Raw genomic sequence first — 21,551 nt, forward strand, 5'->3', positions numbered from 1 at the left:
AAAGTTAAAAGCATCAATCTCCCTTAGTGTTCAACTTGATAATAAATGGGTCTAGCTATGCTGTTTAGCTGGGACATCCTGCTGATGTCTCTTTCACGTGGGAACGAGTTGCTCCTGAAAGCCAGAAACAGATTGGATGGTCCTGGCCTAATGCGGACACCCACCTGGGAAGGAGTGTGTGGACGCCGCTGGGGCCTGGGCACCGTAGGTCTGCCAGGCTCTGAGCTAAGAGCTCACACATGTGATTGTACTTCATCTTCATAGTACTCCTGCTTGGTAGGTCCGGCCAGTCCCACTTTTTCAGGCAACAAAACTGTCAGAAAAACTGAGATTGTGCCGAGGCCACACAGCCAGAAAATGGAGGCTCTGAATTCATGATTCTAATGGCCAGACGGCTTCTTCAAGAAGCATACATATCTGCTAGGTCCTCCCAACCCTCCTGTTTCACAGGGGTGGTGTCGGTCTCAAACAGCTGAGGTGACTTGCCCCAGATCTCATGGCCTTATCAGTGCCAGAGCTAGAGTTCAATCCCAGGTCTAACTGGGCTTGACTCAGGAAGGCGTGCCCTAACTCCCTCCTCTGTACTCCACATGGCACTCGGGGGATCTGAAACCCAGCCTCCTGGAATGAACCTGCCTTGGTAACACTTGCTCCCTTGTCTGGCAAAGAAAACCTTTTTGACAATGACCGCGGGGGAGCTGGAGCTGGCTTGTCCTCTGCGGAGTCAAACTGAGGCTAGACTAGAGAGCACCGGCCCTGGAGAAGACAGTACAGGAGTCCCCAGAGCCCTTTCCAGAAATGGCTCCCTCGAGCACATTTCAAAGAAGCGAGCTCAGCCAGGAAGCTTTTAAAAAAAATAATACATGCAACCCCACTTTCTACCCAAATCCAGTTCTTCTAAGCTCTCGTCCCCCAGGGATGGAGTGACCTCCCTCACATGCTGCCAGGAAAACCTTTCCATCAGGGCGCAGGCAGAGTGGGGGCTTCCACGAGGTGACTTTGTGCAGCGGCCCAGCCCATTCCCTCCTCCCCATAGGAAGCACTTTGCTGACTGCGATGTGGACCAGGGACCGTTGCATCCTGGTGGATAAATCCACCCGGGAGTGGCCTCTGGGTGTCTAGAAAGGAGACACCCTGACACAGAGCAGGCCCTGGAGTGGCCCTTCACCCCTTTTAGGGGTTCATGCACCCCTTCAAGAATCTGGTAGAAAGTGGGGATGCTCATCACTGGACAGGCGGCCCCAGCGCGAGTCAGGGCTTCAGGCCCCACAGCCAGGAAGGGACAGGAAAAGCACGGGTGAGGCTGGGTCCCAGCCCTGGCAGGGCAGCCGTGACCAATCTGTGCTGCTCTGGGCTGTTGGCAGGGGAGGCACTGGTGTCCCCTCTCCGGGCCCTCCCTCCCTGTGCTTCTGTGTGCCCTCTGACTGCCCATGCCTGGCTCCTGCCTGGGCAGGGCCTGAGCTGGGGTTCCTGCTGGGGACAGGGCAGCTATGCTCACCGTGTGGCTGGGACTGCTCCCAGGAAGGCTGGCTGGTGGATCGCTGGGCTCCGGGGCTGGGCTGGGCAGAGCTGCTCTGGGTCCTCGTCCAGGAGGCATGGCCCCTGGGCTCTCCCTGCTTTATATGGCCCGCAGTGCGCTTGCTGCTCTGCCGACTGCCTGCTGCGCATTCCTGACCCTGGGATTCCATTGGGGACGCTGTTGTTGAAGAGGGGCAGTGCTGACTGCGTTGATAAAAACAACCTAACACAGGATGTAGTCTGATGAGAGGGCAGGCGGGCTGCCCTTTGGAGGAGAGCAGACAGCATCATTAACTGCAAATTGCGGGCACAGACCCTCGAGTCCTTTGGCGGGGGTTCCAAGCCCACCCTTCACCCTAAGGGTCCTGCCTTTGTTGGGTTGGCACCTCACGCTCCGGAGAGGACATGGGGTGGGTGGACATCTACCCGACACACCTACTGCCCAGCTAGCAGGATGGCTTTCATGGGCAGGAAAGCCACAGACACCCATGAGGCCCGTGTTTCACAGGCACGGGGCTGCGCGGCTAAGCCGGGTGCACCTCCCCGGCAGGTGGAGCCCTCAGCGGCCTGTTACCCAGGAACCAACCAAGGGGGCACGGCAGATGCCCAGGACAGCAGTGGAGCATTTGCCTATGGCCCCCAGCCCCTCCCACCGCATACCCTGGGTGGCCCCCCACTGTCACCCAGGGTCACCTCTGGGAGGCCAGCAGGAGGACCCAGCCTCTGCTCCTTGCCCGGCAGAGATTCTCCCTCCACTGAGAGCAGACAGGGGGGTGATGAGGCGGCCCCACCCCACCACTGTCGGGAACTGAGCACAGAGGGCCTCCCCCAGTCCAGGGGCCCTCACCCAGCCGACCTAGCCCTGCATCCGGGGTGCTGGGGGGTCAGAAGTCATGGGAATAGAGAGCCCGTGGACACTTCCCCAGAGACCTGAGGAAGGCACTGGAATCTCGATCCCCCACTTCGGGGCTGAGCGCCCAGGTTCGGGCGGAGGGTCTGCGGATTGAAGCTGATGACTGAGCTTTGCTGGCCAGAACCAGCTTCCATCCCCCAGGCCAGGGCTGCCTCCGATGGCCTGAGGTGCCCCTGTCCTGTGTGTGCATGTGTGTGTATGCCCCCACATGAGTATGTGCACACGTGTGTACACGTGTGTGTGCTCGTGAGACGGGAGGTGTGGTGTCCTTCTGTCTCCCTGTTTAGTGCTGGTTGATTCTGACAGCGGGCGCCAGTTATCCATGGGGTGCCGCCCAGGGTGGGTCCCTACCGTGCTATGAGCGTGGACCGGATGCCTGCCCTCTGGGTGCCTCAGTGCTCCCGTGGTGTAAAGTGAGGTTCAAGTTCCCAAGCTGTGCTTTGCAGAATTCCTCAGGAATGGCCATGGAAGTTGGGGAAGGCAACATGGGGTCCAATCCTGCAGGCACCCCTGTGTCCCACAGGCACCCCACTCCCCTACAGGCCACCCCTCTGCCCTACAGGCACCCCTTTGCCCCACATGCACCCCTCTGCCCCACAGACACTCCTCTGCCCTACAGGCACCCCTCTGCCCCACAGTCCACCCCTCTGCCCCACAGGGCACCCCTCTGCCCCGCAGGCACCCCTGTGACCCGCATGCACCCCTGTGCCCTGCAGGCCAAGCCCCACTTTGCTGTGTTTGACATGTTGGGCTCCCACAAAAGGTTCTGCTTTGAAACCACCGGGGCCCAGAGTCCTTTTTCGGGACTGAGGTCTGTGGCTCTGAGAGGTGGTCACAGAACGTCCTGCATGTGAGGGGCTGGTCTGGGGTGGGAGCAATATTGGGGTGAGGATGAGGGGTCCCCACGTGGCCTACATGTTCCCCAGCCTCAGGTCCCCGCCTGCCCCCTTCAGACCGGGGTGCCTGGAGCCCAGTCAGGCGTTGGATTTGGCGCCAAACCTGCTGACTCCAGGGACTTGCCTGGTCCCCTCCACCCCTGGAACTCCTGGACGGAAAAATTGCTTTCAGATGTCCTTCCTGGGCCCCTGGAAGCATCTGGGTTCCCCCACCTCTTGAGCAATTGGGGGTGACAACTGTGCCACTGTTTGCCACCACCAGCCGAGATAGGCAGGGTCTGGGCTGCCTGGAGTCAGTGGGCCACCCTCAAAGCCTGTGGGGTTCCCTGGGAAGCTGTCCTGACATAGGTCCAGGCCAGGTGCCCGCATGGCCAAGCTGACTAGCAGCCCCTGCCTGGGATTCTCGAAGTGAGGAGGCTGGGACTGGAGTGGCAACGCCTGGTTGTGCTAAGCCCAGGCCCTGGCCTCGCAGACCCCTCCCTCCCAGCCCCCTTTAACCACATGTCACTCCCGAACTGGGTTCCACACCCGGCTCAGCCACAGCCAGCCTCCACCTCACTGAGCTTCAGATTCTCCGCCTGACTGGGCATGACAGCAGTGCCCGTGTGGTGGGGTGGGGTTGTCGGGGTGGCATGGTGCCTGCTTAGGCGGTGTTCACTGCTGCTGCTAGGGAGGGCGCCGGGTGGTGGACCCCATCTAAGCCCGGGTCCCCTGGGCTGTTGGCAACTGCCGCTCCGGTTCTGCTGGCCGAACCCCTCCTGCCCTGGGAAGCCACTTCCCATGCTGTTGGGCACCATCTCGCGTAAACGCATGAGCCCTTGTCTGAGGACCTCTGTGACTGAGTCCTTGAAACTTTCCAGGAGCTGCCTCAGGCTGGTCTGGTGGTTGCGGGAAAAGGGTTGAGTTGGGCACACCTGCACCTGGCATGGGTGTGGCATGTGGGGAGGCAGGTGGCCATGGTCTGTGACTTCCGTGGCCTGGCTCAGGAGTCCCATCCCCAGGCGTCTCCACCTCTGCCCCTCCCACCTCTGCCCTTCCCACCTCTGCCCCCAACCTCTGCCCCCTCCCTCTTCTACCCGCCCACCTCTGTCCCCCCACCTCTGCCCCTCCCTCCTCTGCCCCCCACCTCTGCGCTTCCCTCCTCTGCCCCCCAAACCTCTGCCCCTTCCTCCTCGGCTCCTCCCTTCTCTTCCCCCACCTCTACCCCCAACTCTGGCCTCCCACCTCTTCCCCCCCCACCTCTGCCCCTCCCTCCTCTGCCCCCACCTCTACCCCCCCACCTCTGCCCCCCCACCTCTGCCCCTCCCTCCTCTGCCCTCCCTCCTCTGCCCCCTCAAGCTGTCAGAGCAGTGGGCATTGTGCTGGCTGAGTGAAAGTCCATGGTGGAGGGAAGAGTGGGATTCGTCTTCTGTGAACCCGGACTTGGAAACCTCCGGCCGCACAGGGGGGTGTGAGACTCCCCGGCTGCCCGCCCCCGACAGGTGCCAGACGGAGGCCGAGCACAGGGCAAGGCCACTGCCGCTCTTTCTACTGGCCCCGTGCGGCACCTCCAACACAGGCACTCGATAAATACTGGATTTTATTAAATAAACTCCAGGGATTGTTTTATCCGTAAGCCTCAAATTGATGTTATGAATAAATAGCCATGGGGGACTGTTCATTCAATAAAGTGTCTCAGTTCCTTGGAACTCTAGCCCCAGCCACAGGGACCCACCGGATAGTTTATCACCCCGGGGACCCGGGAGGGATGCACCGATGCAGCAGGCCCCGGGTTCATCCTCCAGAGCCCAGACCCCAGGAGGACCGACCCCACCGGGCGCAGCTTGTGCAGGAGGCAGGCCCTGCGTCCGCCTGACCAGGCCCAGGCCATCTTTGCAAAGCCCAGAACTGGCCCAGTCAGAGGGTCTTGAGCAGCCCCGGTGGGTCCAGAGCTATCTGGGAAATGCCTTTTGGCTGCTCTAATGAAAATGGTGGCTGGGTGCAGTGGCTCATGCCTGCAATCCCAGCAATTTGGGAGGCAGAGGTGGGAGGGTGGCTTGAACCCAGGAGTTCAAAACCAGCCTGGGCAACATAGCTAAGACCCCGTCTCTACAAAAAGTAGAAAAAAAAAATTGCTGGGTGTGGTAGTGCGCACGTGTAGTCTCAGCTACTCAGGAGGCTGAGGTGGGAGGATCGCTTGAGCCCAGGAGTTCGCCGCAGTGGGCAGTGATGGTGCCACTGCTCTCCAGCCTGGGTGACAGAACAAGACCGTCTCTAAAAATAAATGATGAGTTCAGGGGAGACAGAGCGAGAGGCAGTCCTGGAACACGTGGGTATCTGATCCACTCAAGCTCTGACATGAGGCGTGGAGTCGGGCTGGAGGCAGAGACCAGAGCTGGGTCACCACGAGACTTTATTAAAGACAGAACGCACAGACACCAAGTGCTGACAGCCTCGCCTAGCGACGCTCCCATACCAGGCTTCCTCCACCAGTCGCTGTGCTGGCCCTCTGAGCTCCCTCTGCAGCCCTGGCCAGCACTGTGTGGCCCGAGTCAGACACACCTGTCAGCGCATGAGGGGCCAACGTGGCCAGCCTTGAGCCAGAGCTCCCGACACTCCCTACAAATCCCACCGAGGCCCGACCTCAGCCCTACGGGTTTGCCAAGTCCTGCCGGCTGCTTGGGCCACACAGTTTGGGGACATCCTTGTCTCTGAAAGCAGATGAAGAAATGGAGGCCCTGGGGAATCCCGGTCCGCTGAGGCCAAAGCGTAGTGTCCTGTCTCCTTGTTCTGGGTTCTGTGTGTCCCCTGCTGGGTCCTCCTGCCGGTGCATTGCTCCTGAAGTCACAGGACGGGTCTGCCGCTGGCCACAGGCGTTCTTTATGTCCCGTCCCTCCACCTCACACAAACGGTACCTCTCCTCTTCCTTCCCCTCCCTGGAGCCAGCGTCCTCATGGTTTGAGATGGCTCAACAATCCTCCAAATCTCTGCCTGCTCAGACACGCCCCTGGGTGACAGGGCCTCCAGAGACCCCGGCTCCCAGCTTCCAGGGCTCTGGCCCCAGCCAAGCCAGCCGGAGGCCTGTGTGGATGAGGACAGGTGGCAGGAAGGGTAAGGGGCACCAGAAGGAGGTGGGCACTGGCGATACAGCTTTTGTCCCAAAGACAAACATTATAAAACCAATTTACACGCAGCTGCAGGGGAAAGCTGTTTGAGAACGGCTCACAGCTCTGTTCCTTTGCTGTTCTCCAGCTGAATGTGCTGAGGCCACCAGCATGGAAACCAAGGTTCCTTCCATCCTCTGGACCCTGGTGCTCAGGCAGTCAGCTGGGTGGCCTTTGGTGTAACTCTCTGAGATGTGTGCGAAGTTTAGGGGAAAGGAGGAAGGCCACTGGCTGAGCCACAAAACCTACCTGTGCACGTGGAGAAGCAACGGCGCAGGTGCGCTGCCTCCAGGTCCCAGTGTGGCGATGCAGAGACCCCTCCCACTCAGCTTACTCCCCTCAAGTGAAGCAGCAGGAGGAGGCTCAGTCAGGTGGCATTGTGGGATGGAGGGCTGCAGGCATCCACCCTCAAATTGGGCCCCGGGGGACGGTTTGGGGCCTGTGGGTCCCAGGCGACCCTGTGCACATGCTAGCCCTTGGCCTGGTCACTCAGCCCACAGGTCTCGAGCTGTCCCTCGCCCAGGGCTCTCCCAGCATCCCCATCCTCCTGTCTCAGATGACAGCCATTTGCACTGGTATCAGACTGTAGGCTCTGCAGGGCTAAGGTGAGAGGGTGTGGCCCGGAGCAGGTGCGCAGGGACCGTTTTTCCCCAGTGCCAGCCTTTGAAGGTGCCCCTGGGGAGGGTGGGGCCGGTGTGCTGGCCTGGGCCCTCCCCACCATGTCAAGCTCTGTGCCCATTCAGCTGGTGCTTAGTAGGGCCATGTGCCCTCTCCTGGTCTGGGACGGGCTGGTGCTCTAGGGCAGTAACAGGGCTCTAGAAGGGACAGGCATCTCCAGTGCAGCCAGCCACTGAGGACAGATGCTGCCGGGACCTGGACCACAGGCTCCCAAAGGCCACCTGCACCTGCCCCCGGCCCCTCGCCAGGCCCCAGCCATGGTGCATCTGTTCCGCAGCCAAGCCCTGGCACGAGGGCCCTGGTGCCTCCTGCTGCACCCACACATCTGTGAGTCCATTAACTTCACACTCACCAGGAGTTTGTTTGATGACACATCAGAAAGCGCTGGCACTTTCTAAGCAGTCACTGGCGCAGTCACTGGCATGGGGAGGCTGGTAGCTCCCGCCTGGGGCCTGTCGGTGGGGGGCTCCTGGGATGAGAACTCGGGTCCCACCCAGGCCCTGCAATGTGACAGGGTGCTCTGGGGACCCAGATGGTCTGGGTGGGCTCCCTTGGCTTCTAGATGGTGGGAAGAGGAGCCAAGAAGGGATTTCCCTTTGAATCTCATGTGGTCATTTTGCCCACATCTTGCCCCTTGTGGCCCCGCACCTGGCCTGCTCCATCCACCACCCCGGCCGCACTAGGCTGCCACTGCCTGACTCTTGGCTGTATCTGCGTCCAGCTGAGGACCGAGAGGGCAGGGACCAGGTCCTGTCCAGCCTGGGCCCACGGCAGAAGGAAGCACTGCAGACATCTGCGCATGTGGATGACCTGGTGGCACTGGGACAGGCAGCCAGGTCACACGGCCTCTCCCACCAACCCCCTAGTGGTGCCAAGTCAAATTTATTGTTTTTTAAGCACAAACTTCGGTGGGAGGGGAAGGGAGAACGGAACCCCACACCCCCTAGGCACCTGCCATCGGGTGTCCTTTGGAGGAAGCCACCTCCCCTCCTGCCCGAGGAGAGGCTGCTAGGCAGCTCCCCAAGGCTGACTCCAGCCCTTTCGGAGGCCCCCCATCAGGAGGCCTTGGAAAAACCGCCCTGCATCTGGGCCTGACGTAACGCACGCGGGTCCAGGGCTGCTGAGCAGACAGCTGAGGACCCGGCTCCAGCCCTGCCCTTGTGGCTGCTGGTCCTGGGAGCCTGCGGGTCTCACCTCTGCGTGTGTGCACACAAGGAGTGGGGATGACAGCGTGCTGGGTGTTGGGAGGCTTCAACAAGAAAGTGTCCAGGTGGTGCCTGGTGTGGTGCCCCAGTCCCCCTGACCCCATTTGCTCGGTGAGGTGGTCCCTGTCCCTTGACCACTCGCTGGGCCGGGCCTGGCCTGGGTCCAGGTGGCCACGGTCAATGGCAAGGGTTGGCCTCCTCGTGGAGACAGCCACCTCAGGGAGGGGGTCACCACCCCCAAGGCCCTCCTGGGAGGCCTCAGGACCCTGGAGTCCCTGGGAAATTGGTGGTGGGGGTTGTACAAGCCTCAACCCAGCCCTGCCTAGGCCCCAGCCCAGAAAACCAAGAGCTTCCCATTAGCACAGTCCAGCCCCACGGTGCAGGGCCCCACCCACCTTCCAGAAGCAGGAGAAATGGGATGGCAGCCCCAGCTGCCCCAGGTAGGAGGATGGCCGGGAGCTGGGTGAGGGATGGGTTGGGCCTCATTTGAGACAGAGAGCAGGTGGGCACAGCAGGTAAGAGGACTGCAGACCCCAGGCCTGCCGGGGCACAGGGTGGGTGGCCTCCAGGGAACTGGTCTCAGCCTTGGAGCGTGGGTCCCCAAAGGCAGCAGCTCCCCATCCTGGCCTCAGGGCCTGGTAGGATGGGGCCACCCAGCCCATAGCCAGGCTGAGGCCCTTGGGGGAGAGGTGGGTTCTCTGGGCACCAGGGAAACGGGGTGGGGGTTGGCATTGGGAGGGCTGGAGGATACTGGCCTCAGACCTGACCTCAGAGAGACCTGACGTTCCCCACGATCTGCTAGGAGGACTCCAGGGGTGCTGTCTGCCCCCTGCTCTCTGTCCCCATAATGCCGGGTGTTTGGCCGGGCAGGGCAGAGGGCGCCTGGGGCAGACTCCGCCATCCTGGCCAGGGGACGGCAAACAGCACCGGAGCCACAGTGTGGGCAGGCAGGAGTTGGGATCGTCAAGTTTGCCAGCCCCCATCAGCAGAGGCAAGAGATCAGTGAGCTGCCAAATGGAGGGGGTGGGGACGGCGAGAAGGTGATGTGTGACTTCACCGGCCCAGGGAGCTTCGTGTCAGGGATGGCCCGGCCCCTCCCTACTGGAGAGTGGGTCCCCCAGGCACAGGTGGGTGGAGAACATTCACGAAGGAGTGAGGTGGGGTCGGGGATGGGGCGATGGGGACCAGCAGGGCCAAGGGCAAGGTGCACCGGTCTAGCGGTCCTCCCGGACCGGCCGGATCTTCATCTCAGAGAACTTGAGTGAGTACTGCCAGCCGGTCCAGGAGGACCACTCCACGCCGTCGGCATAGGAGGCGTGCGCACCGCGCAGGTACTGCCCATTGAGGTTGGACGTGTGGCAGTTGCGGTACCACCAGGCACCGCGGTAGAAGGCGGCGCAATTGTTCTCTGAATGGTCGCTGTCACGGTCCTTGGTGGTGAACCTCATGCCGCTGTGCTTCAGGAGGGAGTCGCCTGCGCAGGGGTGCACACAGGTGTGGGCACGGGGGGCACGGGTACGCCCACTGGTGTTGCATGTGTGAGCAGACCCCGAGACACTGCACGTGCACCTGGACGTGAGTGCATACACGTACGCACGTGCTCTCATACACACTGGTGTGCACGCGTGCAAGCACACCTGCCCCTCCACACCCAGGTGTGTCCATGCAGCTCACACGCACGCAGTCCCTCCTCGGGCGTGCCTGGGGCTGCCCCTGGGTCTAGGCGGTCTCTATCCCTCCCCCGGCTTTTCCACATTCCCTCTCCTGCCTCCCCCTCCTCGGCCTGAGAGGGGAAACCCAGCCCAGGGGGGTCCGGCCACCACACTTTAGAGACCCAGCGGACCTGAACCCCGGGTCTCCTGATGCCTGGCTCTGGGCTCAGTTTCTTTATCTGCAAAATGGGAAAACAGTCCAGGCTCTGCTGGCTTCGCCTTGCAGGGGTGAGGACCAAGCAGGACTTGGAGGAGGAGGCAAGTAGCCTTGACCCTGACCCCAGAGGGCCGAAGGGCATAATCAACACTATTATGAAAAAACGAACAGAAGATTCGCAGAAGCTCATTTTTTATGACATGCAACTGAATCAACTGACGAAGACAAGGATTGAGGGATCCTTGGTAAGGAAGAACATTTTCCCTTTTCTGTCTTGTTTACTCTTCCAATTTGAAAAATTTATTACTTAAAAAAAATTTAGATTGGTTTCAGGCCTCTGATTGTGATGTGGGGTTGGTAGTTTATCAATATTTGTTATTTTTCAAAAACCTGATTACTTTCAAAGGGGGAAAAATACATTAGCCTTGATCATTTTGGAGGGCAGGACCTCCTCCGTCCTCCATCCTCCCAGGTCGCCCCCCTTCCCCATCCCTGCCACAGCTGGAGCCTCACCTGCAGTGCCAGAATAGTCAGCCACAGTGAGCGGGTACCCGTCTTCCTCAGGGTCCACGGAGAACAAGCCCACGCCGAAGCTCCCGTAGCGGGCATAGGCCGTGCCATTCTCAAAGTCCTCCAGGTCCACGTGCAGCTCGTAGGCAGCCTGTGTGGTCAGGGCGTGGATCCTCTTGAGCCCTGAAGTTGGGGGGAAAATGGTGGGAGAAGCTGAGGGGCGTAGGAAGCGACTCCCCAGGGAGAAATGATAAATGACAGCTGAGCTCATGCAGCTGGGGACAGAAAGGGACAACCAGCAAGTGCGTGCAATCAGCCCTGGGCTACTTCCTTCTTCCCGCAGGCCTGTGTTGGGCAAGCCACTGAGGACTGACAGTTTTCATGTTTGGTTTTCTCTGTTCCCTTTAAGTGGAGCTGTGATGCTTTTCAAACGTTGGGGCTCTGAGCTGGTGGGAAGACTGCAGGAGGCGGGAGGAGGTGGGGGTGACAGCACCCTTACCCAGACTCCAGCCAGAGCCAGACAGACAGGATCCGTGTTCGCATTTTCCTATACCTGGCCTCTGGGCCTTTGCACATGCTGTTCCCTCTGCCAGGATGTTTGTCCCTACTCCTCCTCACTTGATTACCTTCTGTTCATTTCTGGAAGGCTGCCTGACCTCCTGTCGGCGTTGAGGACCTCCTCTGCCAACACATGTGCCCCTGTGGGTGTTTATCTTTCAGAGTCCCGGCTGCCTATCTTGTCAGTTTCCCCACCAGTGCGGAATTCCCGTGACAGTGGCATGTCCGACCTAGCCACTGCTGACCCCAGTGCCTGGGGTGGGGCCTGGCACAATGGTGCTTACCCAGCGCTGGCTTAGTGGATGGGAGGGAGTTGGCGGCACCCTCACCCCTCTAGGCCGGCTCTGTGCCCCCATCCTACTCTCTCCCTCCTGCTGTCCCCGCCCCACCTCAACTCTGCCCTGCCCATCCCCGGGGTCTCATGCCAGGCCTCCCCTACCATACACACACATGTGCTCAGACTCCCAAGATGCTTCACTGCTGGTGTGGTTACTCTTGATTAAGAGGGCATTTAATGAAATGTTTTACAAGTTAGTAGCAGCGAGTGGTATTCCATCCGCTTCTCCCTCCTGCCTGCCTCTCCCCGGCTCCGCACCTCCCGGGGTCAGTGTGTGCCGGCTGGAGGCTGTGCGGATCCTCCCCCATCCCGCCCGGACAAGAAGCCTTTGGTCCCAGTCACCAGGTCCAGGGACCAGGAGCAGCCACTGTGGGAGGAGTCACAGCAAAGCTGACCGCACGACCCACGTTCCTCCCCAAGGACCTGCCAGGGCATGGGCTTTGACAGCCTAGGGTCTCACCCAGGGTCCCCACCTCCCTGACTCTCCTGCTGCTGAGTCTCAGGGCAGCCACTCTCCCTCTCTGGGCCCCAGCTCGGCTAGCGCAGGGCTGATGTGAGGGGCCAGGAGAGCGTCATACACAAAAGAGCAGGCGGGAGGTAATCATGACAACAGCCGCCACCTGGACGGCACTCGCGAGGGCCCAGCACCATTCTCAGCCCTTCGTGCAGATGAGTGAATCCAGTGGAATTAGAGTGAGTCCAATTTAATTACAGAATCCCTGGGCGGCTCTTCTGGCAGGGCTGGCCCACTGCACACATTATCCAGGTGCTGACTGCTGCTTCCCAAGGCCCCGGGGAAGGAGTGCCTATTACTCCCTATTTTATAGGGGAGGAAAATGAGGCCCAGGGAGGTTAAGGAGCTGGCCCAGGTCACGCGGCTGCTGAGTGGCATTGCTGGGATTTGAACCCAGGCAGAAGGGCCCCGAATCCCTGCTGCTATTCAGACATTACCCAGAACAAATCAGACGATGCAGGAATAGGGAGAGAGGGAGACCGGCCCCCCGGGGATGCTGGAAGATTCCTTTTCCCACCACTAATTGGCCATTAGCGCCCAAAGGCCACCATTAGCCACTCCTCTGTGTTGAGTGACAATTCATGAGCGGTGTCCCGGGGGCTGCTAGGCAGGACGTCCGAGGGAGGGGTGGGTGGGGACCTGGGGCCTGGGTCCTCTCCGTCCTTCCTCGGGTCCACGCCACCTCCTCCATCCCTCGCCTCCCTGCCCTTGCTCTTTGGCTTTCTCCAGCTCTCCCAGCTTTTCCCTGGCCTTCCAGGACTGCTCCCAGCCACGTTAGCTGTTCTTCCCAGATTCCCTGGGCCCCTGATCCGACTCATTCACCAGCTCCCAGCTCAAATCGCCGAGAGCAAGAAAGAGGGCTGATGGCTTGAAACAGACAGGAAACCACTAAGACCCTAAACTTCACGTGTCCACCCCAGTGGACTTCCAGCTGGACTAAAGCTGTCAACCTAAAACAACACTAGAAAAACAGAAGCAAATGCTGGGTGCGGTGGCTTACGCCTGTAATTCCAGCACTTTGGGAGGCCGAGACGGGCAGATCACGAGGTCAGGAGTTCGAGACCAGCCTAGCCAATATGGTGAAACCCCCGTCTGTACTAAAAATACAAAAATTAGCCGGGCGTGGTGGCGGGCGCCTGTAATCCCAGCTACTTGGGAGGCTGAGGCAGGAGAATCGCTTGAACCCGGGAGGTGGAGGTTGCAGTGAGCTGAGATCATGCCGCTGTACTCCAGCCTGAACTACAGAGCGAGACTCCGTCTCAAAAAAAAAAAAGAAAGAAAGAAAGAAAAGAAAAAAAGAAAAGCAGAAGAAAAAATAGAGGAGACTTAAAAAAAAATAAAACTAGGAAGGGAAGGAAAGGAAAGCAGGGGCTAAAACCCAGAAAAGATACGAAGAAACGGGTGGCAGAACTGAGTGCATAAACATCTTAAATTTCTAGGAAATAAATAATAACATGACCCCACAAAAGAAAAAGAAAAAGCTGAAAGACAAATGGCCAGAAGTTAATACCTATCATGTGTTGGACAAATGATCGGTAACCTTAATATATAAAGAGCTTCCATGACTCAATAGGAAAAGACAAAGCACTCATTGAGAGGGGATGGGGAGGGTGGTGCGGCAGAGGAGGGACCGGCGCTGTTGACATTCCTGTCAGGGCTCGTCTGCAGGATGCTGGAATCAGGGCCTGCTTAAATGCTTCCTCCCGCATCATCTGCAGCTGCTGATAGATTTCAATTAAGATACCATGAGCACGGGCATCACCGCTGCTCCAGGGGGTGGGTGGTGGCGAGGGCATGCCTCGGCCCTGCCGCCTTGTCCTTATCTTTACCCCCCGCTTGGGGAGCCTGAGGCAGGGTCTCCCCATCTCCCCTCCTTCCACCCACCAGGTTCGGGGATGAGGCGAGCTGGGTTGGGCGCCAGTATGTAGACCCTGCTGGGGCTCCCCCAACCCCAACACACGCAGGCTTGTGACAAGGGGCCTCCCTTTCCTAAGTCTCAACTTCCTCATCTCTAAAAGGAGGGGATGACAGCAGGGCCCCCAACTAGGTGGGTGTGAGGCTTTGGGGACGATGCATGGGAAGCGTGTAGCTGGGTGCTCAGTGGGTTGGGAGTCAGCACGGGGTGTGGGCATGAAGTCCACACGGGGTGTGACCTTCCCTGTTGTCGGCACCCCCTGGGTACCAGGGCACGGCAGGTCAGAGAGGGCCCTGCTCTCGTGGGCCCGGGTGAGGAGGGGGCATGGGTGGCAGATCTTGCCCAGGGGCCTCCATGCACACAGAGGGGCGGCCCCGCCTCGCCACCCCAACCCTGCCTTTGGGGCCCCCGCCCCCCCGTCTTCCAGGGGTGTCACTGAACATCCTTACAGGCCTGGAGCCCTCCTGACCCTGGCTGGTGCCCAGACCTGCGCTCTCAGCCTCGCAGGTGGTGCTTCCCGCCAAGCACGCCGGCCCACCCTCTCCTTCCCGCCCAAGCCTCCCTACCAGCTCTGACCCTGCTCGATCGCAGGGGAGTTCCTCAGATGTCCACACCCTTCTCACCCTCTCCCTCCCTCCCACCCAAGGCGCCCCCCGCCGCCCCTCACCCCCAACCCCCACAGCTTGTGGAACTCCCTGGATGTCTGCACACACCCGGGGGGCTTAAGTGCAGGAGGACACTGTGGGGCATTCAAGGCCGCCCAGATGACACTCGGGGCACACATCCCCCAGCACCTGTGCGTTTCATGTATATTCAAAACCTGCAAGGGAGTGACTGCTCCCGGGGGTACAGGGTTTCCTTCTGGAGTGAAGAAAAGGTTCTGGACCCAGTGGCGATGGTTGTAATATTCTGAATATACTAAAAACCACGGGGTCATACGCTTCCACACAGGGAATTTTGTTGTATGTAAATTATATCTCAAGAACAACCAGAAAAATCCACCTCATTTCAAGCCATAGCCACTTCCCAAATATATATAGGTAGATAGGACCTCAAAGTTGTGATTCTTTTAGGATGTTTTGTTAAGATAAATGTTTTGTTTAGATAAATGAAGTTTTGTTTAGAATATTTTGTTTAGATAGTGAAATGTTAAAAAAATGTTAAGGACTTTCAAAAATTTTAAAATACTGAGTGAATTTAAACATAGGTAATGATATTGACAGAACCTTCTGAGCTCCTACTTTGTGCCAGGCAGGGACTGTGTCCCAGTGGCAGGAAGGCGTGCGGTTGCCTCCAGGCCCAAACAGGAGCCCTGGCTGGTGAGAGGTGACAGCGTGCTGGCAGTCCTCACAGCCCTCCCTCGCTCTCGGCGCCTCCTCTGCGTGGGCTCCCACTTTGGCGGCACTTGAGGAGCCCTTCAGCCCACCGCTGCGCTGTGGGAGCCCCTTTCTGGGCTGGCCAAGGCCGGAGCCCACTCCCTCAGCTTGCAGGGAGGGGTGGAGGGAGAGGCGCGAATGGGAACCAGGGCTGTGTGCGGCGCTTGCGGGCCAGTTGGAGTTCCGGGTGGGCGTGGGCTTGGCGGGCCCCACACTCAGAGCAGCCGACCAGCCCTGCTGGCCCCGGGCAATGAGGGACTTAGCACCCGGGCCAGCGGCTGTGGAGGGTGTACTGGGTCCCCCAGCAGTGCCAGCCCACCGGCGCTGCACTCGATTTCTCACTGGGCCTTAGCTGCCTTCCCGCGGGGCAGGGCTCGGGACCTGCAGCCCGCCATGCCTGAGCCTCCCACCCCCTCCATGGGCTCCTGTGCGGCCCGAGCCTCCCCGACAGGCGCCACCCCCTGTTCCACAGCGCCCCGTCCCATCGAGCACCCAAGGGCTGAGGAGTGCAGGCACATGGCGCAGGACTGGCAGGCAGCTCCACCTGCAGCCCCAGTGCGGGATCCACTGGGTGAAGCCAGCTGGGCTCCTGAGTCTGGTGGGGAGGTGGAGAGTCTTTATGTCTAGCTGAGGCATTGTAAACACACCAATCAGCACCCTGTGTCTAGCTCAGGGTTTGTGAGTGCACCAATCAACACACTGTATCTAGCTGCTCTGGTGGGGCCTTGGAGAACCTTTGTGTCCATACTCTGTATCTAACTAATCTGATGGGGAGGTGGAGAACCTTTGTGTCTAGCTCAGGGATTGTAAACGCACCAATCAGCGCCCTGTCAAAACAGACCACTGGGCTCTACCAATCAGCAGGATGTGGGTGGGGCCACATAAGAGAATAAAAGCAGGCTGCGGCAGCCAGCAGCGGCAACCCGCTCAGGGTCCCTCCCACACTGTGGAAGCTTTGTTCTTTCGCTCTTTGGGTCCACACTGCTTTTATGAGCTGCAACACTCACCGTGAAGGTCTGCAGCTTCACTCCTGAGCCAGCTAAGCCATGAACCCACCAGAAGGAAGAAACTCCGAACATCGGAAGAAAAAAAACTCCAGACGTGCTACCTTAAGAGCTATTAACACTCACCGCGAGGGTCCGCGGCTTCATTCTTGAAATCAGTGAGACCAAGAACCCACCAATTCTGGACACACTAAGCACCACTGGCCACTCTTGGGAGTTCCATGCCTGGTGTCCCTGGCACCCTTGGGCAGGGTGGTGCCGGGTCCTCCTCTGTCCTCCTGCTGCCTGGGATGCTGCTGACCACCTGCCCAAGCTAGTTTGATTCAGGACAGCCAGCAGGTCCCAGGGTGACCCCGGCAGGAACTGGCCTCCAAGGGCATGTGGGACCCTCAGGCTTTATGAGCACTGGGAGCCCAACCACGCCGACACTTCCGTTGGCAATGTCTGGCCTCATTCCTTCTGAATGCCTGTCACCTTCATGCATGACACCTGTGAGCTGGCTCAGGTGTGCTGAGGCCAGGGAAACCCAGCCCAAACCCATTCAGGGAGCAGCTGGGACCCAACTGTGTCCGGAAGGCAGGGGGGGAGGCCCACCTAGGCCGGGTGGTGGGTGGGGTGCTCACCTAGCCAGTGCTCCCCGGTGAGCCTGCCAAAGCCGTCTCGGTACGCGTCCCAGCCCCGGAAGAAGTTCACGGAGCCGTCCTCCCGGCGCTGAAACACCTGCAAAGGGAAGATGGGGATGGGGCGTTGGCACCGACCATCCCAGGACTCTCAGCCCACCTAGGCCCACCCCGCCCAGAGACTCCCCTCACCCTGCTCCCAACCTGCCCTCTCGGGAGGGCAGGGGCCTGGCTGCCCACTTCCCGCAACAGCCCCCGGCCCAGGGCCTGGAAAACAGCAGAGGCTCCAGAGCCTCGTGGTGGCTCAAGGTGGGATTGACCAAATGCCCACAGGCCCCCAAGACGGCTCCTCAGGGAGGAATTCCAGGCCGGGCATGGTGGCTCATGCCCGGAATCCCAGCAAGGAAGGCTGAGCCCAGGAGTTCGAGACAACATAGTGAGACCCCGTCTCTACAAAAAATTTAAAAATTAGCCAGGTGTGATGGTGGATGCCTGTAATCCTAGCTACTTGAGAGGCTGAGGCAGGAGGATCCCTTGAGCCCAGGAGGTTAAAGCTGCAGTGAGCTATGATCGTGCCACTGTACTCCAGCCTGGGCTCTCTCTCAGAAAAAAAAAAAAAGGTGGGGTGGGCCAGGCACGGTGACTCCCGCCTGTAATCCCAGAACTTTGGGAGGCCGAGGTGGGTGGATCACCTGAGGTCAGGAGTTCGAGACCAGCCTGGTCAACATGGTGAAACCCCGTCTCTACTGAAAATATAAAAATTAGCCAGGCTTGGTGGCATGCACCTGTAATCCCAGCTACTGGGGAGGCTGAGGTAGGAGAATTGCTTGATCCCGGGAGGCGCAGGTTGCAGTGGGCCGAGATCATGCCACTACACTCCAGCCTGGGTGACAGCAAAACTCTGTCTCAAAAAAAAAAAGGGAATCTCGGTGGGGTGGAGGAAAGCCGGCTTTGGGGGCATCTCCAGCACTTTGCTCTGGGCCTCAGCTTCCCCAATGGTCAAATAAAGGGGGGGCAGGGTCTTAATATCTTTTCCAGGTCAAAACAAAACTGAACAAGTCTATCCTCCAGTTTTTAAGAACCAAGAGCACCCCCTACACACCCCAGGCTTGGCCTCCAGAGCCCCATCCCTCAATAAGCTCCCCTTCCCCAAAACAAGCCTGGGCAGGGGTCGGGGTGCTGGGAAACCGGAGTCCAGGCGATGGCTCAGGGGAGGACGAGGAGCCCACAGTCAGCGGGGTGTGACTTGGGTACCAACGAGCGCCCGGGCTGTCTCTGTTCTTCATTTTAATAACATTCTTGATTTGGGAGTCAGGAATCCCATCGGTTAAATTGCTTTGAAATAAGTACCACGCTGGTCCGGGCCAGAGCTGCCTGGAGTATTTACAGGATCCGCTGACAATCCGTCCCGGCTGGCCTCCCCAGCCCTCCCAGCCCTCTTTCTGTTTAACAAGCCTTTCCCTGCTTTATTCTCCGAGGCAGCTCCCGCGGCCCGGCCGGCCTCCATCTGTGTCAGAGTCTGATGTGTTAGAGATCTGGCTGCGGCACCGGCGAGCTGCCAGTTTCATTACTAAGCAGCCTGATTTCAGTCGCTCGGAACTGCCCGGATGCCCGGTCTGACCTGAGGCGTCTGCCGTGTGAGCATTTGCCGATGCTCTGAGCCCTGCTCTGAGCCTTCGGGGACGTGTCTGTCACGGCGTTTGGGCAGCTCTGACGTCAGGGAGCTGGAGGGAGATGACACCTCCTTTTTCGTGCTTTGCTGCCTCAAACCTGGCCCAGCTCTGAAATCTGAAAGTCCTCAGGAGTGACCGGCTCGGGGTGGAACGAAATTCGATCAGGCTCAGGGAGATCTGAGGAGCGGTGGAGAGCCGTATTGATGGCCGCATATTGGGACCCTGAGCACGCACCTTTTCAAAGGCCTAATCCTGGCAGAAGCTCAGGCGCTCCCCTGAGAAGGCAGCGGGCAGTAGGAGCCTGTTTCCGCAGGAGGAGGGGAGCGAGAGGGACCGGCAGGCCTGAAGCCCCCTGGGATGCCTGGCTGGCATTGGCCGTCGGCTGGGCCTCTGCCCTGGGGACTGGGGACCTGGGCATGCTCAGTGCTGAAGGAGTTCCACAAAGGAGTTCCTGAAGGCAGGGGAGCCCAGTGGTTGTGGATCTGGGTTCCAGGGCCCCAGCTTTGCCTTAGAGAGCCCTGGCAAGTCCCCACACCTCTCCGGGCCCCAGCACCCACGTCTGTAAAGCAGAGATCACAGCCACGCCTTCCTCCCAGGCTATGACCATCCACCGAGAATAAGCTCAGGCCTGGCACATAGTAGGTGTTCAGCAAGTGCCAGCTGGATGGCGAACCACAGCACGGAGGCCCAGGCCTGGGCGAGAGCTCCTGCCTCCCCTGCTCCTCTCCCGGACTCTGGCCTCCACCCTCCCCCAGCCCTCCTGAGGGGTCTGTCCCAGCCTCTCATTCACACAGATGTTCCACCGAGCATCTCCTGCCAGGCACCAGCTGCAAAAGCCAAGTCAGCGGGTACAAGGTCACGGTTCTGCCCTTGGGGACCTTAGGGCAAAGAAACAGAGGAGACACCCGTGCTCAGGGGACCCCAACCGTGCAAGAGGCAGGACAGACTTGGGGGGCTGGGGAGAGAGCAGGTCTGCCCAGCAGGGTGGCCCTGGAGGAGGGGCACGGTCCTGGGCCCTGTGTCAGCCTGCTGGGCGGGGCAGGAAATGCAGGGAAGTAGGCCACAGTGGGGGTAGTGGGGAGACCCCAGCAGCCAGTGGGCGTGCCCAACCAGGGGCGGGTGAGCTGATGTACAGGTGCCCAGCTGTGCCTCTTCCAAAAGGTTCAGAGGAACCATCCAGAATGAGAGCAAGAAGCCCCGGTAGCCCAGACCACAGCCTCCGAGATGATCCCCCAGGCTCTGCCTCCAGCGCTCACTCCCACCACTGGGACGCCTGGAACCAATGCTGCCATTTACGTAACTCGCCAGACCCCAGCCCTGCCCTGACTCTTCAGGATGTGGCGGGAGGGGCTGTTCCTGCCCCTGCGTCCCAGCTGATGGGATGATGGGCAGTCGAGACTCAGCTCAGGGGCTGCGTGCTCTCTGCGTGCCCATGTCCCTCCCCAAACCCTTTCCCTGAGCCCAGGCACCCCACCCTTATAGGGCCGAAGCTCGGACACTGGCCAGCGGCCAGGTGGCCGTGAGCAGCAAAAAGCGGGGGCCGACTACATCTTGTGCCCTCAGTCCCACGACAGTCTGGACCTACCCTTGCCACCAGCGCCCAAAGGCTAATGTCCTGACACCATGTCCACACTCGCGCTTGGTGGCAGGTCCACTGACCAGGATGGCTGTAGCCTTGAGTGTGCCCCTCTACCCAGGCTTCTGGTGCCAAGAGCTGGTCCCTGCACCCACAGTCCTCGGCCCCCTCTTTCCCACTGCCCTCTCAGTCTGGGTGCCAGTTACAGTGACCCCACCATCCCCCGGGGCTCCTCCTTGGTGCCGATCAATTGGGGTGAGCACACCTGGCCCCCTGCCTTTGCCTCTGCCCAAGGAAGGACACTGAAATCACACATGGCCGGCACTCCTGTCCATGTAGCCCGAATCAACACCCACTTAGAAACTGCAGCAATTGGCCAGGAGCGGTGGCTCACGCCTGTAACCCCAGCACTTTGGGAGGCCGAGGCAGGTAGATCACCTGAGGTCAGGAGTTCGAGACCAGCCTGGCCAACACGGCGAAACCCCATCTCTACTAAAAATACAAAAATTAGCCGGGCGTAGTGGCAGGTGCCTGTAGTCCCAGCTACTTGGGAGGCTGAGGCAGGATAATCACTTGCACCCAGGAGGCGTGGTTGCAGTGAGCCGAGATCGCGCCACTGCACTCCAACCTGGGTGATAAGAGCGAGACTCTGTCTCAAAAAAATAAAAAAATAAACTGCAGCAACTGTCGGCCAACGTGGGCACTTTTAATGTGTGCAGTGACGGATTGCGGACCTGCTCTTAAGGCGCCAAGACACATCTGTGGTCTGGCCTTGGAGAAGTGACCTGCAGACTGACCATGTCCCAGAGAGATGCAGCCGACGTCACCACACAGGCACACGCATCCAGACTCCAGACTTAGCTTAATGCAGAAGGACGTGCATAGGTATTTTCTTTTTTCTTTTTTTTTTTTTTGACACAGAGTGTTACTCTGTCGCCCAGGCAGTGCAGTGGCACGATCTCAGCTCACTGCAACCTCTGCCTCACAGGTTCAAGCAATTCTCTGCCTCAGCCTCCTGAGTAGCTGGGATTACAGGCACCTGCCACCACACCCAGCTAAGTTTTTTGTATTTTTAGTAGAGACGGGGTTTCACGATCTTGGCCAGGATGGTCTTGAACGCCTGACCTTGTGATCCACCCACCTCGGCCTCCCAAAGTGCTGGGATTATAGGCGTGAGCCACCGCGCCCAGCCTTAGTGCACTATTTTCTATCATGTTCTATTCCACTCTATTTGATTGAAAAAATA

General features: G+C 59.4%; 1 protein-coding gene across 3 annotated transcripts in view; it reads right to left on the reverse strand.

Moving 5' to 3' along the window:
* Positions 1 to 5,681: 5,681 nt before the first annotated feature.
* The window catches only part of FIBCD1 (fibrinogen C domain containing 1), a 40,418-nt gene continuing 24,548 nt past the window's right edge, over positions 5,682 to 21,551 (reverse strand). For all 3 annotated transcript variants that reach the window (XM_055351359.2, XM_031014918.3, XM_063696803.1), the window contains 3 exons: positions 17,060 to 17,156; positions 10,736 to 10,915; positions 5,682 to 9,827 (listed from right to left, as the gene is read on the reverse strand). In XM_055351359.2, coding sequence (XP_055207334.2) covers positions 9,568 to 9,827; positions 10,736 to 10,915; positions 17,060 to 17,156 — 537 coding nt within the window. In that variant the 3' untranslated portion in view covers positions 5,682 to 9,567. The remainder of the gene's footprint in view (positions 9,828 to 10,735; positions 10,916 to 17,059; positions 17,157 to 21,551) is intronic.

Source organism: Gorilla gorilla, chromosome 13 (genome assembly GCF_029281585.2).
Source record: "Gorilla gorilla gorilla isolate KB3781 chromosome 13, NHGRI_mGorGor1-v2.1_pri, whole genome shotgun sequence".
Taxonomy (NCBI): domain Eukaryota; kingdom Metazoa; phylum Chordata; class Mammalia; order Primates; family Hominidae; genus Gorilla; species Gorilla gorilla.